The following is a 24,464-nucleotide window of genomic DNA, read 5'->3' as shown; positions in this document are numbered from 1 at the left end:
TAGCACGTGTGCCACCGCAGCGTGTATGGAACATAAGAAGATAAGAGCGGCCAGACTGGGTCAGACCAAAGGTCCATCTAGCCCAGTGTCCTGTCTACCGACAGCGGCCAACCCTAGGGACCCTGGAGGGGATGGACAGAAGAGGGAACCATCACGTGAAGATGCAAGTTGCTCTCCCCCGGCAGCTGTGCTCAGGGAACCCATTCCTGTCCAGGCCACCTGAGCAGGGAAGAACCTGACCCGTGTCGGACACGCAGACCCCACGGCTCCTAATCCCCGAGGGGCCAGGACGCCCTTACCCAGCGAGGTCACCGCCTCGTAGTTCTCCTGCATGACGTCCCTGTAGAGGGCTCTCTGAGCGGGGCCCAGCAGCGCCCCCTGCCCCGGGGTGAAATACACAGCCACCTCCTCGAAGGTCACCCGCATCTGCAACCACAAGAGTTCCTCAGAGTTAGAGATCTGCCAGCCACAGGCTGCTACGGGAAGTAGAGCGCTGAGCCGGGGACAAGAATCCCGACGGCCTCTCTTCTTAGGCCCCATCAGCCTCTGGCCAGTGGGGTCAGGCGTGGATCCTGGGAAGCCCGTCAGTTTTACCAGCCGTGCCCAGGGGGGGTTGTGTCCTGTGTGAAAAATACTATGCCTCCCCTCCCCGGCCAGAAACTCAGCAGGTTCACCCCACCCTGTCTCTTCCCTCCCCCCACCCAGCAGCTCCCTGAACCCCCTACCTGAGCCGGCTCCATCCCGGCCATTGCCCGGCCCTGGCTCCTGGCAGGTCTGGAGTGAAACGTGGATGCGATTTCTCAGCGTGTCAGGGCGAGAGGGGCAGATGTCAGATGGGCTTCAGGTCCGTTTCACACCCAATTCCTCCCAGGCGCTCTCCCTCCAGAAGGACGCTAGGGACTCTGCTATACCAGGGGGGGGGAAAGTTAGTTTGTTACCACCCAAGCCAAGCCTCTTACTGCAGAATTGAACCCACCGGGTAGAGCGTCTGCAATCCCAAAGCCAGAAAAAAGAGCAGAACCAAAAGAGCCACTTGGGGGGGCTTGCCCCACCTTCCACTGTATCCTCCAATAGCTTCTCCCTTCCCCCCAAGCAGGGCGGTCCTTCCGCAGAGCCGGCAAATGGCTTTTCCCTCTCTCAGCTCCTTCCGGGGTCCCTGGAGAGTCAGGCCTCCCAGGGATGGAGCCGGGCAGGGCCGGGAGCCTCCCTCCTCACTTGTTGCTCCTGCTGCCCCTTCCTGTCCCTCCCCTGCCCTTTTTCATCGTCTTCCCTCTCCCAGGGAGCCATGGTGAGCATCCCATGGACACAGGCCTTGGCTTTCAGTAGACAGATCCAGCCACTGCCCTGCTAGCTGGGGTTTGAACCTGGCTGTGTCCATGAGGCAGCAAAGTAGTAGCAGGTTCTGCCTCTGGCTGGGTTGTAGAGCAATGGATGTGCTGGGCGTTTTTACAGTTTCACTGCAAACCATTTAGTTTGGTCATTTTTTGCTCTGATTTGGCAGGGGCTGGGGTAGGCGGTGCTTGAAGAGTGAAGGAGAGCTCAGAAGAAACAGCCAAGCTCTCCAAACCAAGGTTACGTTCAGAAAAGAGGTCGATTTGAGGGCTCTTCAACTTTCTTTCAAGCGGGCCGGCCAGGGCTCCCACGCCTCCTTAGTTTCCTCTCCTGCCTGCAGTGGGCCCTCATACCTCTGAGATGTCTCGTTTTTTCCCCTCGGCTATAAAATCTGGAATTTTCTTGGGAGAAACGCATCTCAGCCATTGTCGTCTTGTGTTGAAAAGCCCCATGGAATGCAACTGGGGCTATAACCCTGACATGGGCAGGGGGCTGCTCCAGTTCGACCATGCCCACCGCCTATGGGATCCTGATTAAAATATAGTGGAGATTGCCTAGTGCTGGAGGGGACCTTGAAAGATCATGGAATCTAGTCCCCTGCCTTCACAGGAGAACCAAGTACCATCCCTGACAAATTTTTGCCCCCAATCCCTAAATGGCCACCACAAGGCTTGAACTCACAACCCTGGGTTTAGCAGGCCAATGCTCAAACCACTGAGCTATCCCTCCCCCCAAATCAGTAACATTTAATCGGTGAACTGGTGAACCATGATTTTACATCCCGAAAAGCAACGAGACTTTAAAGAGATGTGAAAGCCGCATTGCTAACTAGCACATTTTCTGATGAGTCTCGTGCTCATTATGGTTTTTCCTCAAAGCCCCAGCTCCTGGAGTCAAGTGAAGACGGGATGATTTTAGCCTTTGTTCTTAAAGAAAAATGAGGTTTCTAGTCCTCTTGCTACGGAGAAAGCTTCAAAATGCAGCCCTAGTGCACCTTAAAGGCTCCAAAAGCAGAAGCCAAATAGAAAAACACCAAATCTATTATTTGACCATAAGCTAGTGAAATTTAAAGCCAATCTCATGATTTTTCAACATTTGGGGTGAGCAAGACTGTGAAAATGACTCGAGAATGTCAGTGTGTAGTCATTATTTGTCATGGGGAAACACGCATGCAATTTCGAAATAACAGAGTGCGCATCTACACCTCAAGCCCGTTATTTCGAAATCATTTCGAAATAACAGGCTTCTTATCCCAACTTCTGTAATCCTCATTTCACGGGTAAAGGAAGCCGAAGGAAGAGTTCGAAGACCGAACCTAAAGCCGAGTTAAGCTACTTCAACTTCAGCTATGCAATTTACTAGGGATGTGAGATATCGGTTAATTGAATAGTCGAGTAATCTTACGGATTCTTAGCGGTTACTCAACTATTCTATAGTCCCTAGGGGTGGGGCCGGCAGCCAGTGTGTTCCAGCCCCACTCCGGAGGAGCCTTCTGCCACTCCACACTGTTGCCTCTGTATTAGAGTCCACAGCTGATCCCGGGCTCCATGTGGCGCTGCCATTTTGAAACGCCGTGGAGAGCATGGGGACTGCTTGAGTCGGGAGCGGCCTGAGGCCAGCTGCGGCAGCTGGTGCCCCAGGCGGAAGACGCAATCGGCGCCCCCGCCTGCACGGCTGTCAATGGCCATGACGTCATCACAGGGCACCCCGTGACGTCATCATCGGGCGCCCGGGCCGGTGGCGCCCTAGGCAACTGCCTAGTTTGCCTAGGCTCACGGGTCACCGCTGGCTTGAGTCCTCCAGTGGCCCCAGGCTCCCAGCAGTGCTTTCGCTTTTGAAGTGTAGCTACAGCCCTCGGGCTGTTGCTACACTTGAAAGGTGGAGGCGCCCTTATCGACTATTCGATTAGCCCATCAATCTAAATGTAACATCCTTATGATAGACATCAGGGATGATCTAAACAGTGCGTGGTCTTGTCATGAGGGCAGGAGACGGGACTTGATGACCTCTCAAGGTCCCTTCCAGTTCTAGTGTTCTGTGACTCTACGAAATACCATTACCCTACCCTTCACTAACTGTTCGTTATTGACAGGAGGAAGGCCAGGACTAAGGGGGGAAAAATAACTGCACTTGGAAAGTTAGGATTTCTATCAGCACTTTGTGGGCCAACTTCTATTGGTAAAATTCTGAACATGACTTCATAGCTTATTTAAATAAGTAAATAATCTCACTGCCAATAAAAACAGGAAAAATGTGCGACCAGAGACAGCAGTGTCATGAAGCCAAATTCATATTCATATGGGACTTGGCCTAGCAACCCCTTCGGCTGTTAATAGCTGAAAGGACGCCCTCTTTTGTTTAAGATCCTGCACACTGTTTTTCTTCATTTTTTTAAGTGTGTTCTTTTTGATGTGTACATATATACAATTGTGTATTTTAATATGTGTGCCACTTCCTGCTTCATGCCTCACATGATCAAGTTTGCACCTGATGGTCCTTGTGAACTTGTGGGGAGCATAAGTTTGTGTTGGCTTCCCTCTATCTATTTCGAGAAATGCCGCTGTATTTTGATAGTACGGCAAAGAAAAATCCCAACTATTCATTCTTCGGTAGCAAAAAATTAAATCGGAACAAACATTTGTAAATAATATTTTATATGGAGTCTGGGTAAACTCTGCATTTCCCTAACAAAATTAATCAAACATTTTTCATTTATTCATATGAAGAGAAGCATCATTTCCCTTATTCATGGCGTAAAATAAATCTACATGGCCTCTTTCATTTTCCTCTGAGAACATAAACAAAAGAGCACTAATTTTCACAGAAATATCCTGGTAAAATAACACAGGTTTTTGATGAATTTATATTAATGAAATATTTGTTGTTTTATGGATACATCAATATCAATAATTATAATATAAAATTAATTTTTACTGGCTTCAGTACGAACTTTCTTCTACTAATTTTAGTACCAGCATTTGATAATTCAGCATAACCATCTATAAAAAACAAGCAAATCCATACAATGGAGAAATACAACCCACATACGCATTTCTGATCATTTGCTTATTACCTGGGTATAATTCATATCAATATAATTAATAATTGAACTTTAAGCTTGTGGGTTATCCACAGTTTATAGCCTCTATTATAGTCTTCAGACAAGGAAATCCACAACTTAGATGCCCCAACAGAGGTGAAAAATTTCTTGAGCTCTCGTCTAGTAAAATGTGTTATTTCACTGTAATTGGCTTTGTATTTGTATATTCATATTGTATTCTTTATTTCTGCTTTACCTACATACATGCAGTGTTCTTTCTGTGAAAATAGTAAATGCTTTTTTACAGTATGAGGCCTCTTATACTTAAGACTATCAGGGTGTGTGTAGACTACAGGGGTTTGTCAACAAAACTAAACCTGTGTCTACACTGCTGCTGAGTTCTGTCGACAGAACGTCAACAGAACTCAGCAGTTTTGTCAACGGGTGTAAACCTCATTCTACGAGGAATAACGCCTTTTGTCGACAGAGTTCTGTCGACAGAAGGCGTTATTGCATCTACACTGTCCTTTGCCTCTACACTGTCATGTCGACTAAGCGGCTTGCTTTGTCGACAGAAATGGATGTAGTCTTTAGACACTCTTTGTCGACAAAAGCTTTGTCAACAGTATGGCTGTGTCTAGACTACATGCCTCTGTCAGCAGAGGCATGTAGATTAGACACATAGGCAAAGGCAAACGAAGCCGCGATTTAAATGATCGCGGCTTCATTTACATTTACATGGCTGCCGCGCTGAGCCGACAAACAGCTGATCGGCTGTTTGTCGGCTCGCGCGCTAGTCTGGACGTTCCCCCTGTCGACATCAAAGCCCTTTGTCGGCAGCCCCGTTATTCCTCGTGGAATGAGGTTTACCGGGGCTGCCGACAAAGGGCTTTGATGTCGACAGGGGGAACGTCCAGACTAGCGCGCGAGCCGACAAACAGCTGATCAGCTGTTTGTCGGCTCAGCGCGGCAGCCATGTAAATGTAAATGAAGCCGCGATCATTTAAATCGCGGCTTCATTTGCCTTTGCTGAACAAACAAATCTTACCCTAGACTTACCCTATCTGTCAACAAAGCTTCTGTCGACAAAAGCCTGTAGTCTAGATGTACCCTATGAGTGGCCACACTTGGTCAGACCAAAGATCCATCTAGCCCAGGCTTCAGTCTTCTGACAGTGGCCAGTGTCAGAGCCCCCAGAGGGAGTGAACAGAACAGGGCATTATCAAATTACCTGACACCCATTCCTAGTTTTTGACAAAACAAAGACTAGGGACACCATTCCTACCTACCCTGACTAATAGGCATTGATGGACCTAACCTCCATTAATTTATCTAGCTCTTTTCTGAACTCTGGTAAAGACCTGGCCCTGACAATATCCCCTAGCAAGGAGTTCCACAGGTTGACACTGCGCTGTGTGAAGAAAAACTTTCTTTTGTTCCATTTAAACCAGCTGCCTATTCATTTCATTAGGTGACTCCTACTTCTTATGTTATGGGAACTGCCATGGCTTAGGGGCTTAGCATGTCATGACGGGAGCTCTGCTCCTATCTACTGGGGTGTCTCTCCCAACCACTCTGCCTTGCACACCCAGTCTCCTCTGGCTCTCAGTCTCCTTCTAGCCTCTCCTCCTTACATACCGTGTTCCCCTCCCAGAGCCCCCCACTCACATCTTTCCCTCAGCCCCATAACCACCCCCCCTCCATCCCGAATCGCCCCATCCTCCCTTCAGCTCAACCCCTGCCCCCACTCATCCCTGGGCCCCCCTCAGTCCTGCTTTACATGCACCCCGCCTCTCTTCAGCCCCCTCCCACTCGTGTGGCTGCTCCCCCAGCCTAGGGGCGGGCGGCAGCTGCCCCGGGCCCGGGCGGGGACTCGCAGCCAGCGGAGCAGCCCGGGGCCAACCCCTCCCCCTGCAGCCCGGGGGCACCGGGGCGCCGCTCCCGGGGGGTCTCTCTTACCTGCCCCCCAAGCGCTGCCCGCTCTGGGGCAGGAGCTGGGCCGGGCCGGGCTGGGGGCGCTGCCCGGGGAGAGGCTCCTGGGGAGGGAGCAGCGGGACTGGCCCGGCCGGAGATTCCCCCTCCCGGCTGCAGCCCGGGCTCCGGGGCCCCGCAGCAGCCCCCGCCGGGGCTCGGGGATCCGGCCCGGAGCCTGGCCCCAGAGTCCCCGCGAGCAGCGGCGGCGAGTCGCTTCCTGCGGCCGGGCCGGAGCCAGCGATCGCTCCCCCCGCGCCTGCTGCTGCTGCTGCTGCTGCTGCTGGGTCCTAGCGAGACACTCTTCTCCCTGAGCTTTGCCTTGCTGGGTCTGTCCGACACATTGCAAGTCAGCAGGGACCCTGGTGAGCAGCCAGCCCAGGGGGGCTCAGGGCCAAATGCAGGTGGCCAATAATAACTCTCCCTGGTGGCCGCTTTGACATTTTCTCCTTCAATAAACGAAATAGCTTTCGGAGAAACCAGTCCCTCAGGCAGGGGAGCAGTCGGGCCTCCGCGGGCAGGATCCACCTGCTTGGTGGGCCAGATTTGGCCCACAGAGGTCCTTCTGCCCACCCCTGCTCTGGAATGTAAGAGAAGTTCAGAGTCTCCTGACCAGGCTCCGCTCTGCTGCAGAGATGCTGTGGACCAGACACATGCTCTGGTGGTGGCCACATTCCCTCAGTCTCCGGGCAACAATTGGGGTTATCATCCCTGCAAACAACAAAGATGCTCAGAAGACTGAAGACTCCCATGGAGGAGGCTGGCCCAGGTTTAAGGGAGAAACCTGAATATTAAGGACTGCACTATCCAGCGGGGACAGAAAAATTCCTGAACCAAGTGTGACAGCGCCGTCGGGGTTCCCCCGATCCTGCACCCCCGTAGCAGCAAGAACAGCCTCCGCCAGCCGGTAGAATAGAGGCAGTTTATTGCTTCTCCAGGATACAGCACAGCACAGACGTGATGGCTACGTCTACACCGGCACCCTTTTCCGGAAATGCTTAAAGCGGAACAGTTTTCCGTTATAAGTATTTCCGGAAAAAGCGCGTCTACATTGGCAGGATGCTTTTCCGGAAAAGCACTTTTTTCTGGAAAAGCGTCCGTGGCCAATGTAGACGCGCTTTTCCAGAAAAAAGCCCCAATCGTGAAAATGACGATCGGGGCTTTTTTGCGGAAAAGACTACTGGGCTGCCTACACTGGCCCTTTTCCGGAACAGTTTTCCGGAAAAAGGACTTTTGCCCGAATGGGAGCAGCATTGTTTTTCCAGAAAAACACTGACAATTTTACAGTAGATCGTCATTGATTTCCAGAAAAGCAAGGGGCCAGTGTAGACAGCTGGCAAGTTATTCCGGAAAAGCGGCTGCTTTTCCGGAATAAGTAGCCCAGTGTAGACACAGCTGATGTGTTTACAGAAGTTTGAGCCAGGATACCTCACACCTCTTGACATGGGGTCCCTAGGCCCCTGGATTCCAGCCCTCTCCTTAGACTGGTTCCTTCATGATTCCAGCCCAAGACTGCCCCTTCCCCCAGCATGCACTTCCTTTGTCCCATCTCTTCCCTTAACCAGTAGAACCGGTTTGGCCACTGTCCTGAGGCCCCTCTTGCTGGGCTGTGCTTACAGACAACCGCCAGTGGGGATCTTCTACAGCCCACTGCCCACGCACAGCAACCAGTAAGGTACTGACACTACATCACAACATGTGGGCGAGTCAGTGAGAATCACACATCACAACACAGGGGGACCCCGGGATACAGAGCAGACAGCACCCCCACTACGCCACACCAAGATGCTGCCCAATATGTCTACACTGTGGTGCTATTTTGGGATACTTCTGGTATCCCGAAAGAGCTATTCTGCGTCTTTTGAACAGGCCTGCTATTTCGAAATATAACGGGTTCACTATTCCGATGTCCCTGTAAACCCCATTCCACGAGGAGTAAGGGACGTTTTGGAATAGACGTTTTGTGCTGTGTAGACAGCACCAAATTACAAAATAAGCTATTTTGAAATGAACTCGAAATAAGCTACCCAATTTGCATCGCTCCAACTGTGTAGCTTATTTCGAGCTAAGGGTGCAGTGTAGACGCATCCTAGCGGGGCTGTGAGTTTAGACCATAATCGCTTTCAATCTATCATTTGGAGCCCATACATTTGTTTTACTATTTCTCCTTGTGGAGTGAATTAGCCGAAAGTGGGCAGTCAGCCTCCTAAGGGTCACTATGGCGGGGGTGGATCCACTTTCGATCAACGAAGTGGAGAACCAATTCACTAATTTGCACTGCTCATCTGTCCTGAACTCATTAACCATGGTGTCCTCAGTGGAGACAATAGCGAGTGTCTCCGCCCCACTCACCCCACACTGCATCCTTCCAACCTGAGCTGTTCCCTGCTCTCGGGGTGTTTTGCTTCTATGACGGGCTCTCAGCGTCTCTCCTGGCTTCTCAGCCCTTTTCTCCCCGTGTGTAGATGCTGCTAGCGCGTGGGAGCTTTGGGACCTGGCAGTGCATCACTGGGCTTTCATCGTCCTGGTGCTGAAACATGACCTGACCTGGGTTCACCAGAGAGGGGGAACCAGCCAATATCCTCTATCGCACTAGCTTGCATTAAATCTTGAACACCCACAGGCAGGGACATCATAGAATCATAGAACTGGACGAGACCTCAGGAGTCATCACGTCCAGCCCCCTGCCCAAGGCAGGACCAATCCCAACTCAATCAACCCAATCCCAGAAAGGTGCGGGGCCTGGGACAACTCCTTCGTTTCCCCACTTCCTGTCCCTATCATGTCTTCCCTTTTTCTGCGTCAAACTTTTATACAGAGTCAGATGGATTTATCTGAGGTTTTGATCCCACTGGATCTGTGCACCAGGGTGCTGTGTCAAGTCCCTGTATCTGAGCCTTCCCGGATCTGAGCGTCTTCTCAGGGTCTCGTTACCCTGTTGGGCGGCTGCTACCCCAGCTCTATGCCTTTGCTGGGAAGAAACCAGAGCTCCTGGCTCAGCAGAACAGGGTGGTGGGGTACCCCACAGGATAGGGAGGTGTGACGTAGTGTGGGCACCTTGCTGGGGCTGTGGGCGACCTCTGCTGTCTGTAGCACGACCCAGCAGGGCAGGGGGTGAGTCATTATGCAAAGGGGGCTCCAAACCTGTCTGACCAGCTACCCCCCAGGGAGAGAAACAAAGGAAGGTGGAATGCTGCCCTGGCTGGGGGGCAGGGCTGGAGGAGAGTTAGTTAGTTTCTGTCTGGGAAGCAGGGGGGAAGGAGCTGGAGAGGGCGCTGGGATTTAGGGGCCCAGCCACCCCCCATCTCAAGGGGGGGGGGGCACTGAGGCCTCCTAGCCCCAGTTCCTGTAAACGGATTACATCTGTGCTGTGCTGTATCCTGTAGAAGCAATAAACTCCCCCTATCCTACTGGCTGGTGGAGTCTGTTCGTGCCATTTCGGGGGTGCAGGAGACGAGAAAACCCCAACACGCCGTCACAGGAGGTATAATTGGTCAGAGGTATAATCGGTCCATCGGGTGACATCTCAAGGGGATAGATCTCTGTGACCCACCCTGTCATAGAATTATAGAATCCTTGGGCTGGAAGAGACCTCAGGAGGTCAAGTCCAGCCCCCTGCCCAAAGCAGGACCAACCCCAACTCAATCACCCCAGCCAGGGCTTATAAACCTCTAGGGATGGAGAGTCCACCACCTCTTAGGTAACTCATTCCAGTGCTTCACCAATAGTTTTTCCTGATATCCAACCTAGACCTCCCCCACTGTAACTTGAGACCATTGCTCCTTGTTCTGCCATCCATCACTACTGAGAACAGCCTCTCTCCATCCTCTTTGGAACCCCCCTTTCTCGTAGTTAAAGGCTCCACTCAAATCCCCCCTCACTCTTCTTCTCTTGTGCAGACTGAACAAGCTCAAATCCCTCAGCCTCTCCTCGTAGGTCATGTGCTCCAGCCCCCTGATCATTTTCGTTGCCCTCTGCTGGACCCTCTCCCATGCGTCCACATCCGTTCTGTAATGAGGGGCCCAGAATTGGACAGAATACTCCAGATGTGGCCTCACCAGTGCCAAATAAAGGGGAATAATCACTTCTCTGGATCTGCTGGCAATGCTTCTCCTAATGAACCCCAATATGCCATTCCCCTTCTTGGCTACAAGGGCACACTGTTGACTCATATCCAGCTTCTCGTCCACTGTAACCCCAGGTCCTTTTCTGCAGAACTGCTACTTAGCCAGTTGGTCCCCAGCCTGTAACAATACTTGGGATTCTTCCATCTCAAGTGCAGGACTCTGCACTTGTCCTTGTTGTCACAAGAGACAAACACTAAATGCTTTTCAGCAGGGCCTGGAGTAATGTAAGACTACCTGGGAATGAGACAGCCAATCCCCAAAGGAGGATCTCAGGGACTAATGAACATTCTGCTAATGAGAAAGGGGGCAGAACATGTAAGGAAGGCTACAGTTTTGTTACCGAGGTCACAGAAGTCACAGAATCGGTGACTTCCAGAAATCTCCATGACTTTCACCCCTGGTGGCTTGGAGTTTTGGGGCCTTCTTGCTGTCCATGGTAGCTGAAAGCTCCCCTCTACAAGCTGTTGAGGTACGGAAGAGCTCCAGACCACCGTGAGTGACCCCAGAACTCTGAGGGTCCAGAGGTGGCTGGTGACCCATGGGCAGGGGGAGTCCACTGAGCTCCAAAACATGATCCTTGCAACCGCCCAGCCACTATGGGACCCCAGCAGCGATGGGTGCTAGAATCTTCCACCTCCCCTGTTGTCACAGACATTATTAGAAAAATCCACAGACAGATCACAGGCTTCCGTGGACCACTCGGAGGCTACGTCTAGACTGCAGGCTTCTTTTGAAGGAAGCTTTTCCGGAAGAGATCTTCCAAAAAACTTTCTTCTGAAAGAGAGCGTCCACACTGCCAAAGCTCATCGAAAAAGCGATCTGCTTTTTCGAAAGACAGCGTCCACACTGATTGGATGCTCTCTCGCATTTAAGGTGTGATTCCTGTGGACAGAGTGGCCACCTGTGCTTTTTCCTCTACTTTCGAAAGAACTCCCTCTTCCCCATCCACACACGCCTTTCAGAAAAAGGCTCTTTCTGAAAAAGGTTTCTTCCTCATAAAAAGAGGTTTACCAATGTCGGAAAAAAAAACCTCCGTTCTTTCGATTAAAAAAAAAACAAGATTGCAGTGTGGATGTAAGTTAAGTTTTTTTCAGAAAAACTGCCGTTTTCCAAAAAAACTCCTCTGCAGTGTAGACATACCCTGGGGCTTACTGAAGATTTCCATGAAAAAAAATCTTAGCCGCAAGCTTCACAACCTGGTGAAGGATCACAGAGAGGTGCTTGCTGCTCCCTACCACATTTCCTACCTCAGAAGGAGGCGGGTGCTGCAGAGGCAGAGATGGGATCTCTCGGCTTCCCACAACACGCACCTCTGGGAATCTGCCTCTGTCATGCTGTGTGAACACAGAGGCTAAGAGGGGGAGTGAGGACAGGCAGCGGCTCTTATCCCCTGATCCCCAAAAGCCTGAGCAGCCAGCGCCCCCTGCTTCCCAGCCCCATTCAATCCACCGTTTCCTCCCCATAGCTCATCAAACTGCCCCATTACTATTGGTACCCTCAGATCCCGGTGCCGGGGGTATTCGCAGAGGGGAGTGGCCACCGGAGACACTCCCTCTTCAGAGAACCGTGGCACGTGGGTAGGGGCGCCTAGCCCAGGGGCTGGTGGAAGATGGCGGAGGGGGACAGGTGACTAGGGTGAAGGTGGGGCCTGGCCCTAGTGTTCTCCTCATTTCCATGGCAGGGGGATTGTGGCTGGGAAAGGAAGAGAGAGGGAGGGAACACAATAAAATAAGGCGATTATCCATAAAGAAGATCATAAACTTCAGAGACACGCATAGACAACACATTATTATACCAACGTTTTATCTATACGTTCAACATTTCCTTTTGATCTCTGAATTGAGAGAATAGAGCCCTAGACGGGAACAGTTTGATTACACTGTAAAGCTCTAACACGATGTAAGTACATACAGTCAATACAATTATTGGCTGAATGTCTCTAGTCACGCAACATCCTATGGAATCGCTCCCCACTGTGGATTCTCTGATGATTTATAAGAGGGGCTCTCTATATGAAGCTTTTCCCACAGACTAAGCACTTATGAGGTCTCTCTCCTGTGTGGACTGTCTGAGGAGTAACAAGGTCTGACTTCAGTATGAAGCTTTTCCCACAGTCTAAGCATTTGTGGGTGCCTCTCTCCAATGTGGATTGCCAAATGTCCAACAAGGAAACTTTTCAGCCCCGTCCAAACACTCATGGGGTGTGTCTGCTGTGTAGACAGCCTGACGTTTAACAAGGGCTGAAGTCTCTGTAGGTAACTTCTCTCGCAGGCTAAGCACTTATAGGGTCTATCTTCTGTGTGGATTCTCTGACGTTTAGCAAAAGTTTTACAAACTGTTCCCACTGTCCACATACTTGTGGAGTCTCTCTCCTGCATAGATCCTTTGATGATTTTTAAAAGTCAATCTCCATAGGAAACTTTTCCACAGTCCAAGCACTTTATGAGCGCTGTGTGGTGTGGATTCTCTGATGTTTAACAAGGTATGAACTGTGTGTGAAACATTTCCCACAGTCCAAGCACTCATGGGGTCTCTCTCCTGTATGGATTGCCTGATGTCTAACGAGGCCAGACATCCACAGAAAACATTTTCCACATTGTGAGCACTTATGGGGTCTTACATTTGTGTGCAAAATTTGATGTCTAACTAGGTCCGACCTCCTTATAAAACTTTTTCCACAGTCTAAGCACTGATGGGATCTCTCTCCTGTGTGGATTTTCTGATGTGAAACAAGGGCTGACTTGACCCTGAATTTTTTCCCACAGTACAAGCATTCGTGGGGTCTCTCTCCAGTGTGGATTGCTTGATGTCTAACAAGGTCTGACCTCCATACAAAACATTTTCCACATTGTAAGCACTTATGGGGTCTCACATTTGTATGCACTCTCTGATGTTTAACAAGCTGTGACCTCCATATGAAGCTTTTCCCACAGTCTAAGCACTTATGAGGTCTCTCTCCTGTGTGGATTTTCTGATGTGAAACAAGGGCCGACTTGACCCTGAAATTTTTCCCACAGTACAAGCATTTGTGGGGTCTCTCTCCAGTGTGGATTCTCTGATGCATAACAAGGTCTGACCTCTGCATAAAACTTTTCCCACACTCAAAGCATTTGTGGATTCTCTTTCCGATGTGAATTATCAGATGCCTAACAAGGTCTGACCTCCGTGTGAACCTTTTCTCACAGTCCAAGCACTTATGGGGCCTCTCTCCTGTGTGGATCCTTTGATGATTTGTAAGTGTTGATCTCTGTATGAAACATTTTCCACATTCCATACACTTATGAGATCTCTCTGCTGTGTGGTCTACATGATGTTTAAGAAGGGCTGAACTCTGTATGTGACTTTTCTCACTGTCTATGCATGCACGGGTTCTCTCTCCTGTGTGGATCCTTTGATGATTTATAAGACTGGATTTCTGTATGAAACTTTTCCCACAGTCTGAGCATTTATGAGGTCTCTCCCCAGTGTGGCGTCTCTGATGATTTATAAGAGTTGATCTCTGTGTGAAACTTCTTCCACAGTTCAAGCACATATGGGGTCTCTCTCCTGTGTGGATTCTCTGATGTTTAACAAGATACGCCCTGAGTGTGAAACACTTCCCACACTTCAAGCACTTATGCAGTTTCTCTCCTGTGTGAATAGCATGATGTCTAACAAGCTCTGACTTCTGTATGAAACATTTTCCACATTTGAAGCACTTATGGGATCTCTCTCTTGTGTGCAATATCTGATGCTTAACAAGCTCTGACCTCCATATGAAACCTTTTCCACAGACTAAGCACTTATGAGGTCTCTCTCCAGTGTGGATTTTCTGATGTGAAACAAGGGCTGACTTGACCCTGAAAGTTTTCTCACAGACTAAGCACTTGTGGAGTCTCTCTCCCGTGTGGACTGTCCGATGAGTAAAAAGGTCTGACCTCCCCCTGAAGCTTTTCCCACAGTCTAAACATTTGTGAGGTCTCTCTCCAGTGTGGATTTTCTGATGTTTAACAAGGTCTGACTTCCGTGCAAAACTTTTCCCACAGTCCAAGCACTGATGGGGTCTCTCCCCAGTGTGGACTGCCTGATGGGAAACAAGGGCTGACCTCCATTTGAAACTTTTCCCACAGTCTAAGCACGTATGGGGTCTGTCTCCTGTGTGGCTCACCTGAGATGTACTTTGTGCTGAGTTTCCATGCAAACAGTTCCCACTCTGGAAACATTGACAGGGTTTCTCTCCTGTGTGGCTTCTCCCACGGTTATTAAGGTCTGAGCAGTTACTGAAGGTTTCACCATGGTCAAAGCATTGAAGGGGTTTCTCTCCAGGATTGATTGTCTGAGGTGTCTCAGGGTGTGATCTCTGAATGAAGCTTTTCCCACACTGCAAGCACGGGGAGGGTTTCTCTCCCTTGGGATCATTCTGCTGGGCTGTGGGATCTTTGTCTCCTCCTCCATGTTTAATAGACTCATCCACTTTGCACCTTGTGTGGTTTCCCAGCAGCCTCTCTGAGCTGAGCCAATTCCCCCAGGCTTCTACTTGCTCCAAGCAGTGAGAAAAATTCCCTTTAGGTCGTCCCACGGAGGTCCCCTGTGAATCCATTTCCCCCGGAACTTCCGTCGGTTGATTTCCCTCTTCATTCTTACTCCGTGGCCCATCACCTGCTGGGAGAGAGAGAGACAATCCAGGCAGGCGTCACTGAGCTGGGGAGAAAGAGGAACAGCACCCAGGGAAAACCCAACCCACTGAAATTGCACAGACCGAGCAATGGGATTCTGTCTTCACTTCCCACACAAATGCACACAAGGAAAGAAAGTTGGGAAGGAAACTCTCACCACTGTGCATGATATCAGCTGACAGCAGCCTTGTCCTGCGTGAGAGGAAGCAGTTCTCACGGAACTTAGGGTATGTCTACACTACCCCCCTAGTTCGAACTAGGGGAGGGTAAGGTAGTCATACGGAGTTGCAAATGAAGCCCGGGATTTGAATTTCCCGGGCTTCATTTGCATAAAGCCGGCCAGTGCCATTTTTAAATGCCGGCTAGTTTGGACTGCGTGCCGCACGGCTACACGCGGCACGAACTAGGTAGTTCGGATTAGGCTTCCTAACTTACACCAGTTTTGGGGGATTCTCAAGTTTTCCCCTTCATTCCCCAGCGGCTTTCTGTGTCAGTCCTCACCTGTGCGGGTGCCTCTTGGGATCTCTCTTTCCTCTCTGGCCTGGAGATTGGGCACCCAGGGCTCTTCCCCTCGTTCCAGCCGGGCGATCAGCTCAGGTTTGGGAACGGGAAACCCTGCACAGAGGGTGAAATCAGAGCAGATCAGGGCACATGGAATACTGAGAAAGCGTGTCACAAAGCAGCAACCCCACTGGCCATGCCGCTCAGAGGGAACTGAGTGGTTTCTCCTGAGGGGAAGACCCCAGAATGTGGAGACAGCCAGGGGGCAGTACTCATAGGAAGGGATGCTGTTGTCTGGGAGGGATGCGGGGCCTGGCATGGAAGAGACAGAAAGGCCAAGAAGTAGCAGATGAGACCCTGCCGGAGGAGGGCGCCCCAGGCTACGTCTAGACTTCAGGCTTCTTTCGGAAGAAGCTTTTCCAGAAGAGATCTTCCGAAAAAACTTCTTCCAAAAGAGAGAATCTACACAGCAAAAGTGCACTGAATGGATGCTCTCTTGCATTTCAGCTGTGATTACTATGGACGGAGGGGCCACCAGGGAACCTGTGCTTTTTCCTCTTTCCTCTTCTTTCGAAAGAACTCCCTCTTCCCCATCCACACACGAAAAAAGGCTTCTTCCTCGTAGAAAGAGCTTTACCAATGTCAGAAAACCCCCTCTCTTCTTTTGATTTTTTTTTCCTCGCAAGAACCTGATCGCAGTGTGGACGTAAGTGAAGTTTTCTCAGAAAAACGGCCGTTTTTCCGGGGGGAAAAAAACCCTCTGCAATGCAGACATATCCCCAGAGGGGATAAGAGCTAATTCTTGGACTGGCCAGCACGAGGAGCAGCTATAGGTGTTTTCAACGCATCCACCTCACCCCAGGACACACGGCACAAACAAACTTTCCACGTCCACCTCTCCCCAACGACAGCACCCACTCTTCCCCCCCACCCCGTTCCCTACCTACTCCATGCAGTCAGTCCCTTACCCCTCCCCGCCTTCCCACCCCAGGAGGTTTGAGGAGAGTGCTGAGTTTCTGCCTCAACATCTCTCTCTCTCCTCCCACAGACAGGACTCCCCAAACTCCCCTCCCCTCCAACTCCCCCCAGCCAATTACTCCCTCCCTCCCTCCCTCCCCACAAACTCCCGACCCTACAACTCTCCTGCCAGCCACTTAGTCCCTCCTTCCATCCTAAGGATGTTAAAATGCGGCTATCATTGGCTCATGCCAGCTCCAGGAGCCACCCCTGCAGGTTCAGGGATCAGAGCGTGCCAGGACCGTCCGGACTGCTTGGGGCTCTCGTACATTTCAAAGGCTGAAGCACCACCGTGGGAACTGGTGCGTGCGGGGACGGCGTCAGTCCCCACGGGCGCTGTTTCCCCGCAGTGCCCCTGCTCCCCGCCCACGGAGCCGATGCTGGGGGAGGGGAAGGAGCCGGCTTTTAAGCTGGCTTCCTCCAGCATCGGCTCCTGCTCCTCTCCCTTGCTGCCTCTCTCTGATAGAGGCAGCAAGGGGGAGGGGGAAGCGAGTGGTCGAGTCACTACTTGACTATCCAATAAGCTTATGATTATCAGAGAGTCGCTTACATCCCTATTCCGCCCTCATCTCCCCTCCCTAACTGCTCTCAGGGTGTGTCTAAACGACATGGCTCCATCGATGGAGCCATGTAGATTAGGCTGATCGGCAAAGGGAAATGAAGCCGCGATTTAAATAATCGCGGCTTCATTTAAATTTACATGGCTGCCGCGCTGAGCCGACAAATCAGCTGTTTGTCGGCTCAGCGCGCTAGTCTGGACGCTCCCTGAAAGCCCTTTATCGACCTCCCCGTTATGCCTTGTAGGATGAGGTTTACCGGGGAGGTCAATAAAGGGCTTTCATGTCGGCAGGTGAGCGTCCAGACGAGCGCGCTGAGCCGACAAACAGCTGATCAGCTGTTTGTCGGCTCAGCACGGCAGCCATGTAAATTTAAATGAAGCCACGATTATTTAAATCGCGGCTTCATTTCCCTTTGCCAAACAAACAAATCTACATGGCTCGGAGCGTACCCTCAGTTCCTCCGTTTGAAGCAGGCAGCTCCGTTCGATGCTGCTCAAAGAGATGCCCCCACCTTGGTGCCGGTCAGCTGAGCTCCCTGCCTGAGTGGGAGCTCTGAGCTTCTGTGCAGGGCTCATTAAAGGGCTGCACAGTTGCGCCGCTTGCAGGGAACTTAGGCCCTGAGTAACCCAGTCCCCTCTCTTTTCACTGAGCAGGGAAGAACCTGACCCATGTCGGACACGCAGACCCCACGGCTCCTAATCCCCGAGGGGCCAGGACGCCCTTACCCAGCGAGGTCACCGCCTCGTAGTTCTCCTGCATGACGTCCCTGTAGAGGGTTCTCTGAGCGGGGCCCAGCAGCGCCCCCTGCCCCTGGGTGAAATACACAGCCACCTCCTCGAAGGTCACCCGCATCTGCAACAACAAGAGTCCCCCGCTCAGCACCTGCCTCAATCCTGATAGACATCGGGGTGCAGAGCACCTAGGAGGTTCCATGGGGTGAGCTTCCTGTGCCCCCAGCAGACGGAGCAGGGCAGGGTCTTCTCCTTCCCCACACGCCTGCCAGCCACAGGCTGAGAGGGGAAGCCGAGCTCTGAGCCGGGGACAGGGACAGGAATTCCAACGGCTCCCCTTGGTATTTCACAGCAGCCTCTGCCCAGTGGGGTCAGGCTCCGGCATGGGGAGTCTGGAAAATGTTCCCAGCCCCGCCCAGCGTGGTTGTGCCCTGTTTGAGAAAATGGGAACATCCCCTCCTTCCCTGCTGCCAATTGGGCCTGATCAAAAAATCAGCAGGTTTACCCCCACCCTGTCCCCTCCCTGTCTCTCCCTCCCCCTGCCCAGCAGCTCCCTGAAAACCCCCTACCTGAGCTGGCTCCGTCCCGGCCATGGCCCGGCCCTGGCCCCTGGCAGACGGGCGCTCTGGAGCGAAATGTGGACGCGATTCCTCAGCCTGTCCGGGCGAGAGGGGCGATTACAGAAGGGGCTGGGACCATTTCACACCCCGAATCCAAACATACCTTGGGCTCTTCAAAGCCTCCCAGTAATATCTCTGGGCCAAATGCTAGAAAAAGAGCAGAGTCAAAGGAGCCCCGTTGCGGGAGGTTCTGCCTGATACTGTCGTGTGACCCTCTTTGACTCCCTTCACCCCCTAGCAGGGCGGTGCGTCTGCAGAGTCAGCAAGCGGCTTTTCCTCTCTCAGCTCCTCCTGGGTCTCCCCGGAGAGTCAGTCTGCCTAGAGGTGTGTGCAGGGATGGACCCAAGCAAGGTTTCCTCCATGCTGCACTAGGACACCACTTCCCACCGCTCGCATTGGTCGTGAATCGCCATTCGCGGCCAACCAGAGCTGCGATCCTCCGATATCTGCGGAGGCGCAAGTAAATATGGAGGTGGGGGCCCTCCAGGGAGTAACCCCGCGGACTGGAATTTGCCCACCCTTGGCCTAGCCAGAGACTCTGAGCACCAGGGTGATAAGGAGAGCGCAGCAGGGGGCAGAAGCTTGGAAAGAAAGTTTTATGACTGGCCCGTCTTGAGAGTCATGCGCATGGCTCTCAGCGAGGTGCCCCTGCATTCAGTGGGTTTGCCTGTAACCCCCCTGCCTCCTGCACCCCCGAAATGGCACGAACAGACTCCACCAGCCAGTAGAATAGAGGTGGTTTATTGCTTCTCCAGGATACAGCATAGCACAGATGTCATCAGGTTACAGGGCAGGCCTAGGATGCCTCAGCCCCCCTTGATATGGGGGGGGGGTGTCTCGGCTTCTAAACCCCCCAGCCTGTTGCTGAGGCTGCTTCCTCCATGATCCCAGACAGAAACTAACTAACTCCCTTCCAGCCCTGCCCCCCAGCCAGGGCAGCATTCCACCTTCCTTTGTTTCTCTCCCTGGGGGGTAGCTGGTCAGACAGGTTGAGAGACCCTTTGCATAATGACTCATCCCTTGTCCTTCTGGGCTGTGGTACCGGCAGCAGCCAGTGGGGGTTACCACAGACCCATAGAAACCAGCAAGTTCCCCCCCACTACATCACCGCCCCCACCCCGCAATACAAGCAATAAAATGACTGTTGTTCAAAGATCGTGCATTTTTTTTATTTAGGGAAGACAGCAGGGACAGAAAACAAGTCCACGGTGGGACCTGAAGCGCGGGGGAAGAAGGGGGAGAGAAATGTGAGGAAAGCCTTTTGCATCCCTGCAGGTTGAGTGTGAGGCTGCCCTTATGTTCCCAACCCCTTGTCCTGGGGCCCGTGGGGATAGAGGTTATGAAACTGGGTGAAGAGGGAAAGTTGTTTTGCATGGGGAAAAGGGGCCTCTAGGCTCTTTGCCAGGCACTCCATCCCAGCTGTCAGGGATGAACAGACGTTCTCCTGTTGCTTCAAAATATTCTCCTCGTGCTTTGCTTGCAGTTCCCTGCACACCATCCTCTCCTGCTTCTCCGCTGTCCTCTCTTCCAGGAACATATTCCTCTACTCCATTTGCTCCTTAAACATGTCTTCTCGGGTCCCTTTTTGCCTGTAGATTGGCGTGAGCCGGACAGGTGCTGGAGGAGGACGCAAAGAGCTGCCTGCTATTCCTGCTGTCATGGAAAGTTACAAGGACACATATTACAGGAGGTATACAGTGGAGCCTAAAACCTGATCTGCTAGCATACAATGACAGTCTCCCTAAAGACAGTGGGGAGGTGTTCTGTGCAAGGCCAAAGTGATGCTTTAAAGCAGCCACTGTACTGCAGGCACATAGCAGAATTCTCCAGGGAACAGCTGGACACAAGGGCTTTGTCTACACTGCCCCTCTCTTGCGCAAAAGCCGATGCAAATGAAGTGCAGATTAGCATATTAATTAGGGGCCGTTTTTGCTGCGCAAAAAGCTGTGTAGATGGCTCCTTTTTGTGCAAAAAAACCCTCTTGCGCAAGAGCCGTTCTTCCTAATTTTTTCAGGAAGCCACGGAGCCCGAGGGCAGGAGGGTGGGAAGGGGGTGCCAGAGGTACTGAAGCAAAGGCAGCAAAGGCAGAAGTGAATCGCTTCCCCTCCTTCTTTATCCCGCTTGCCATGCGAGAGATCCCTCTTCTCCAAATCACATCTTCTTGGACTGAGCCGTCGATCGACAGATCTCATCTTCTATGACGCCGCTGGTAAGCGACTAAACCAATCCTTGATTGGCAGAGCCGATTACAGAGCTCACATCAAAAGCCGCCAACTTGCGGTATGTTCTTTTCGGATCCTGCGCTTTTCCTGAAATGCCTGGATACGCTGACTCTCAAAGCAGTTAAGAGCCTGTACAGTGGTTTGCTGCCAGGACAACCTGTCCTGAACTAGCGTTTCCAGATCATTGGGAGATACGTCGCATGACTTCATGTTGGCCTTTAAAATGTCTTTATAGCACTTATAGGGTATGTCTAGACTACAGGGTTTTGTCGACAGAAGTTTTGTCGACAGATACTGTGGACAAAGCTTCTGTCGACAAAGAGCGTCTAGACTACATCCAGTTCTGTCGACAAAGCAAGCCGCTTTGTCAACATAACAGTGTGGACGCTAAGGACAGTGTAGATGCAATAATAGGAGTTATTCCTCGTAGAATGAGGTTTACATACGTCGACATAACTCAAAGGCAGTGTAGACGCAGGTATAGTTTTGTCGACAAAAGTCCAGTTTTGTCGACAAAACCCTGTAGTCTAGACACACCCATACTGAACACCGATAGAGCACTTTCCATGAGCAAGCTGGTCATAGAAGACCATCTTTGGTATCTGTGTATCATCCATCCTCATAACAGGACCAATCCAGCGAAACTGTTCATAAGCATTGCTTCCATACCCATGATGCTTCCATGCCCATGACACTACACAGCTTAAGAACCTCCATGTTCGGAATTTTGTCCCTCCAATTCACGTGGGCAATCTTCCTCAGACAACGCATATGGAACTGATTGAGCTTCAAAACATGGCAATGATATATTGTCCATGAGTCTGAGCCATACAGGAGGACATTCAGGACAACTGCCTGATAAACCACTACCTTGGTATGGAGTTTAATACCATGGTCATTCCATAGGTGTTTGGTCAATTTTCCAAAGGCTTTGGCTAGTCGAACAGATGCGTCATGATCCACATTTATGCTAGAGGACAGTACACGTCCCGGGTAGGGGAACTTGTCAACAGCCTTAAGGACTGTTCCAGCAGCACTGATCACTAGAGTGCTGGGCTCTTCCCAGACAGGCTAAGGCATAACTTCTGTCTTCAGAAACCCGGATCTAATGCTGCACTGACACCAGACCCCCATTACTGCCAGCTTAGTGTGAGAAGGTGTCTTCTCCGCTTAAGAAAAAAATTTTGAACTCAGCAGAAGGGCCCTCCAGGATCCGTGCTTGACTGAGAGATGTCCTGGGAGACGGGGACTGGTTCCAAAGGGATGAAAAGTTCTTGTCTCTCACCGATCACTAGCTGGCCATTCTTCCCCTCCCCTTCTGCCACCACGCTGTCCGCCATGCTGCTGCCCTGAGCGTTGTGGGCGGACTCCCTGGTCTGGCTTGGGAGGCTGGTCAGGTCCCCTAAGGATTGCATGCAGCCACTTCTCAAAGCGACAGGTTTGCGGCAATGCACCAAACCATCCATTTGCCTCCTTCGTTTTGTGATAGGTCTGCCTCAGCTCCTTTATTTGAACACAACGCTTCTGAGGGTCTCTGGAGTATCCCTTCTCCACCATGCACTTTGCTATCTTCATGTAGATATCGGCATTTCTTTTGATGTTTCAGAGCTCCAAGAAAAGGGGTTCCTCTCCCCCGTGCCCTGACAAGGTCCAAGATCTCCTGCACACTCCATTCTGGTGCTCTTTTGTGCCCCTGGGACGAAGGTCATGGGACTTGAACTCTCGGAAGTCATGGCTACATGTGCTACTCAGGTGGGCTCCCTGCTGTGAGGTGTGCTCGCCACACTGGCTGCACAGGAAATGACATTCAAATTTTCCCAGGGCTTGTCCTGTTCACTTGGGGGTGCAGGGCTTAACTCGAAATAAGCGACGCAAACTGAGCTACATCAGTTGAGTTGCTTATTTCAAAACAGCTTCTTTTGAAATTGGGAGCGTCCACATAGCACCTATTTCGAAATAGAGCACTCTTCCTCCGCCTCCCCTTATTCCTTGTACAATGAGGGTTACAGGAGTTGGAGTAAGAAGTCCTCCACCTTGACAGTATTTTGACACTACTTCGAAATAACTGCCTGCTGTGTAGACGCGGACTAAGTTCTTTCAGAATAGCGCTATTTATTGTGAAATAGTGTTGCAGTGTAGATGTACCCTTGGAGAGCAGGAAAGACACAAGTTCTGGCCAGAGCGGTCACAGCAGGGCACTGTGGGATAGCTCCCAAAGGCCAAGAACCTCGACTTTCTCAAAATTGAGTCCACAGTACACTGAATTCAACCATGCAAGGTCAAAATTTGCTTTATGCCTTATGAAAAGGAGCACCAAAATTGACTTCAGCAGCCCTTAAAGTCAACAGAACAGACTTGGTAGTGCGGACTCACTGTTTAGAAAATCAACTTTGTGTGGCTAAATTCAACTACACTCCGGCTACGTCTACACTGGCATGATTTTCCAAAAATGCTTTTCACGGAAACGTTTTCCGTGAAAAGCATTTTCGGAAAAGCACGTCTAGATTGGCAGGATGCTTTTCCGCAAAAGCACTTTTTGCGGAAAAGCGTCCGTGGCCAATCTAGACGCGGTTTTCTGCAAATAAACCCTGATCGCCATTTTTGCAATCGGGGCTTTTTTGCGGAAAACAGTACTATGCTGTCTACCCTGGCCCTTTTGCGCAAAAGTTTTTCAGAAAAAGACTTTTGCCCGAACGGGAGCAGCATAGTATTTCTGCAAAAGCACTGACAATCTTACATGAGATCGTCAGTGTTCTTGCTGAAATTCAAGCGGCCAGTGTAGACAGCTTAAGAAAGAATTTAGCTCAACATTACCCCCTCTACCCCTCTCTATGCCCAGCCCTATATAAGCCCTTACCACACATCACTGAAGATAGAGAGGAGGCACAGAAAATAATTAAAAAGTATCAGATCTTCCCTTTAGAAGAACAAGCTCTAGTTACAAATCTGTCCAATCCAAAGCAAAACACTGAGTTTTAGAATAGATTTAACAGCTTGTAAGAAGTATTCCTCCAAATTCTCAAAGAAAAAATGCCTGACGACCATCAAGCCATATTAGCATTTTAGTTAGAAACATATACACAGAACACAACGCAAGAGTAGAAAAGGGCTGCCAAGCAACTTAAAGAGATTCTCAAGCCCTTGTTAGCAAACAGATAACTACAGCCTCTCTAGCTAGAATCGCAAGCAACCCAAAGATGTTTCACAACGCACAAGTGGGGGCCGTCCAAAAAAAAAAACCAAACCGTTAAAACCTTTCCCTCACACACTGTTATAATTAGCTTAAAAGCGTAAGAAGACGTAACCTAAAAGCCACCCTAAAAGCCAACTAAAGAGAATTGAATTTGAAGATGTAATCACTAGAAGCTAAATCTGCCCTAACAAAAAGACACATTCTGCAACATAAATCTCCTTACAGAGCATGGTCGAGTGATCCACCCCAGAGTCAGCAGCATAGATCAACTGCTGCAGCATAGATGTTATGAAAACCCTATACTGAGAAGTTTAAAATTAGTAATAGCTGACTGCAATAATACATATTTAAATTTACCTATTGAAAAGAATTAAGAAGTGTAGAAGCTAATAAGAAAGCCCACCCTCCTTACCACATTAATACTAGACAAACCTGTGTCATTGAAAAAAAAGTCATTTAGCAAGAATCAAGACAGATCATAAGAAAGAAAAAGCA

The 24,464-nt window shown here is 50.7% G+C and overlaps 2 protein-coding genes across 5 annotated transcripts in view; both read right to left on the bottom strand.

The window, feature by feature from the left end:
- Positions 1–24,464, bottom strand: part of LOC142818212 (uncharacterized) — a 56,741-nt gene that overhangs the window by 3,979 nt on the left and 28,298 nt on the right. Inside the window, exons 1-3 of one of the 4 annotated variants that reach the window (XM_089770754.1) lie at positions 6,332–6,644; positions 726–905; positions 300–426 (exon numbers count right to left, since the gene is read on the bottom strand). In XM_089770754.1, coding sequence (XP_089626880.1) covers positions 300–426; positions 726–749 — 151 coding nt within the window. In that variant the 5' untranslated portion in view covers positions 750–905; positions 6,332–6,644. Of the gene's footprint in view, positions 1–299; positions 427–725; positions 3,202–6,331; positions 6,645–24,464 lie in introns of those variants that run through there. The other 3 variants (XM_089770753.1, XM_006134147.5, XM_006134146.5) reach the window with 3 other exon arrangements.
- On the bottom strand, positions 13,938–23,360 carry LOC149522074 (uncharacterized). The gene is given in 5 exon segments (XM_089770855.1): positions 13,938–14,148; positions 14,150–15,108; positions 15,627–15,740; positions 17,929–18,055; positions 18,504–23,360. Coding segments are annotated over 5 exon segments (1,296 nt in total). The 5' UTR covers positions 18,528–23,360; the 3' UTR covers positions 13,938–14,076.

The sequence above is a fragment of the Pelodiscus sinensis genome, chromosome 19 (assembly GCF_052426305.1).
Source record: "Pelodiscus sinensis isolate ZL-2025 chromosome 19, ASM5242630v1, whole genome shotgun sequence".
Taxonomy (NCBI): domain Eukaryota; kingdom Metazoa; phylum Chordata; order Testudines; family Trionychidae; genus Pelodiscus; species Pelodiscus sinensis.
The sequence above is the reverse complement of the archived record's forward strand: the minus strand, read 5'-3'. Positions and strand labels throughout refer to the sequence as shown.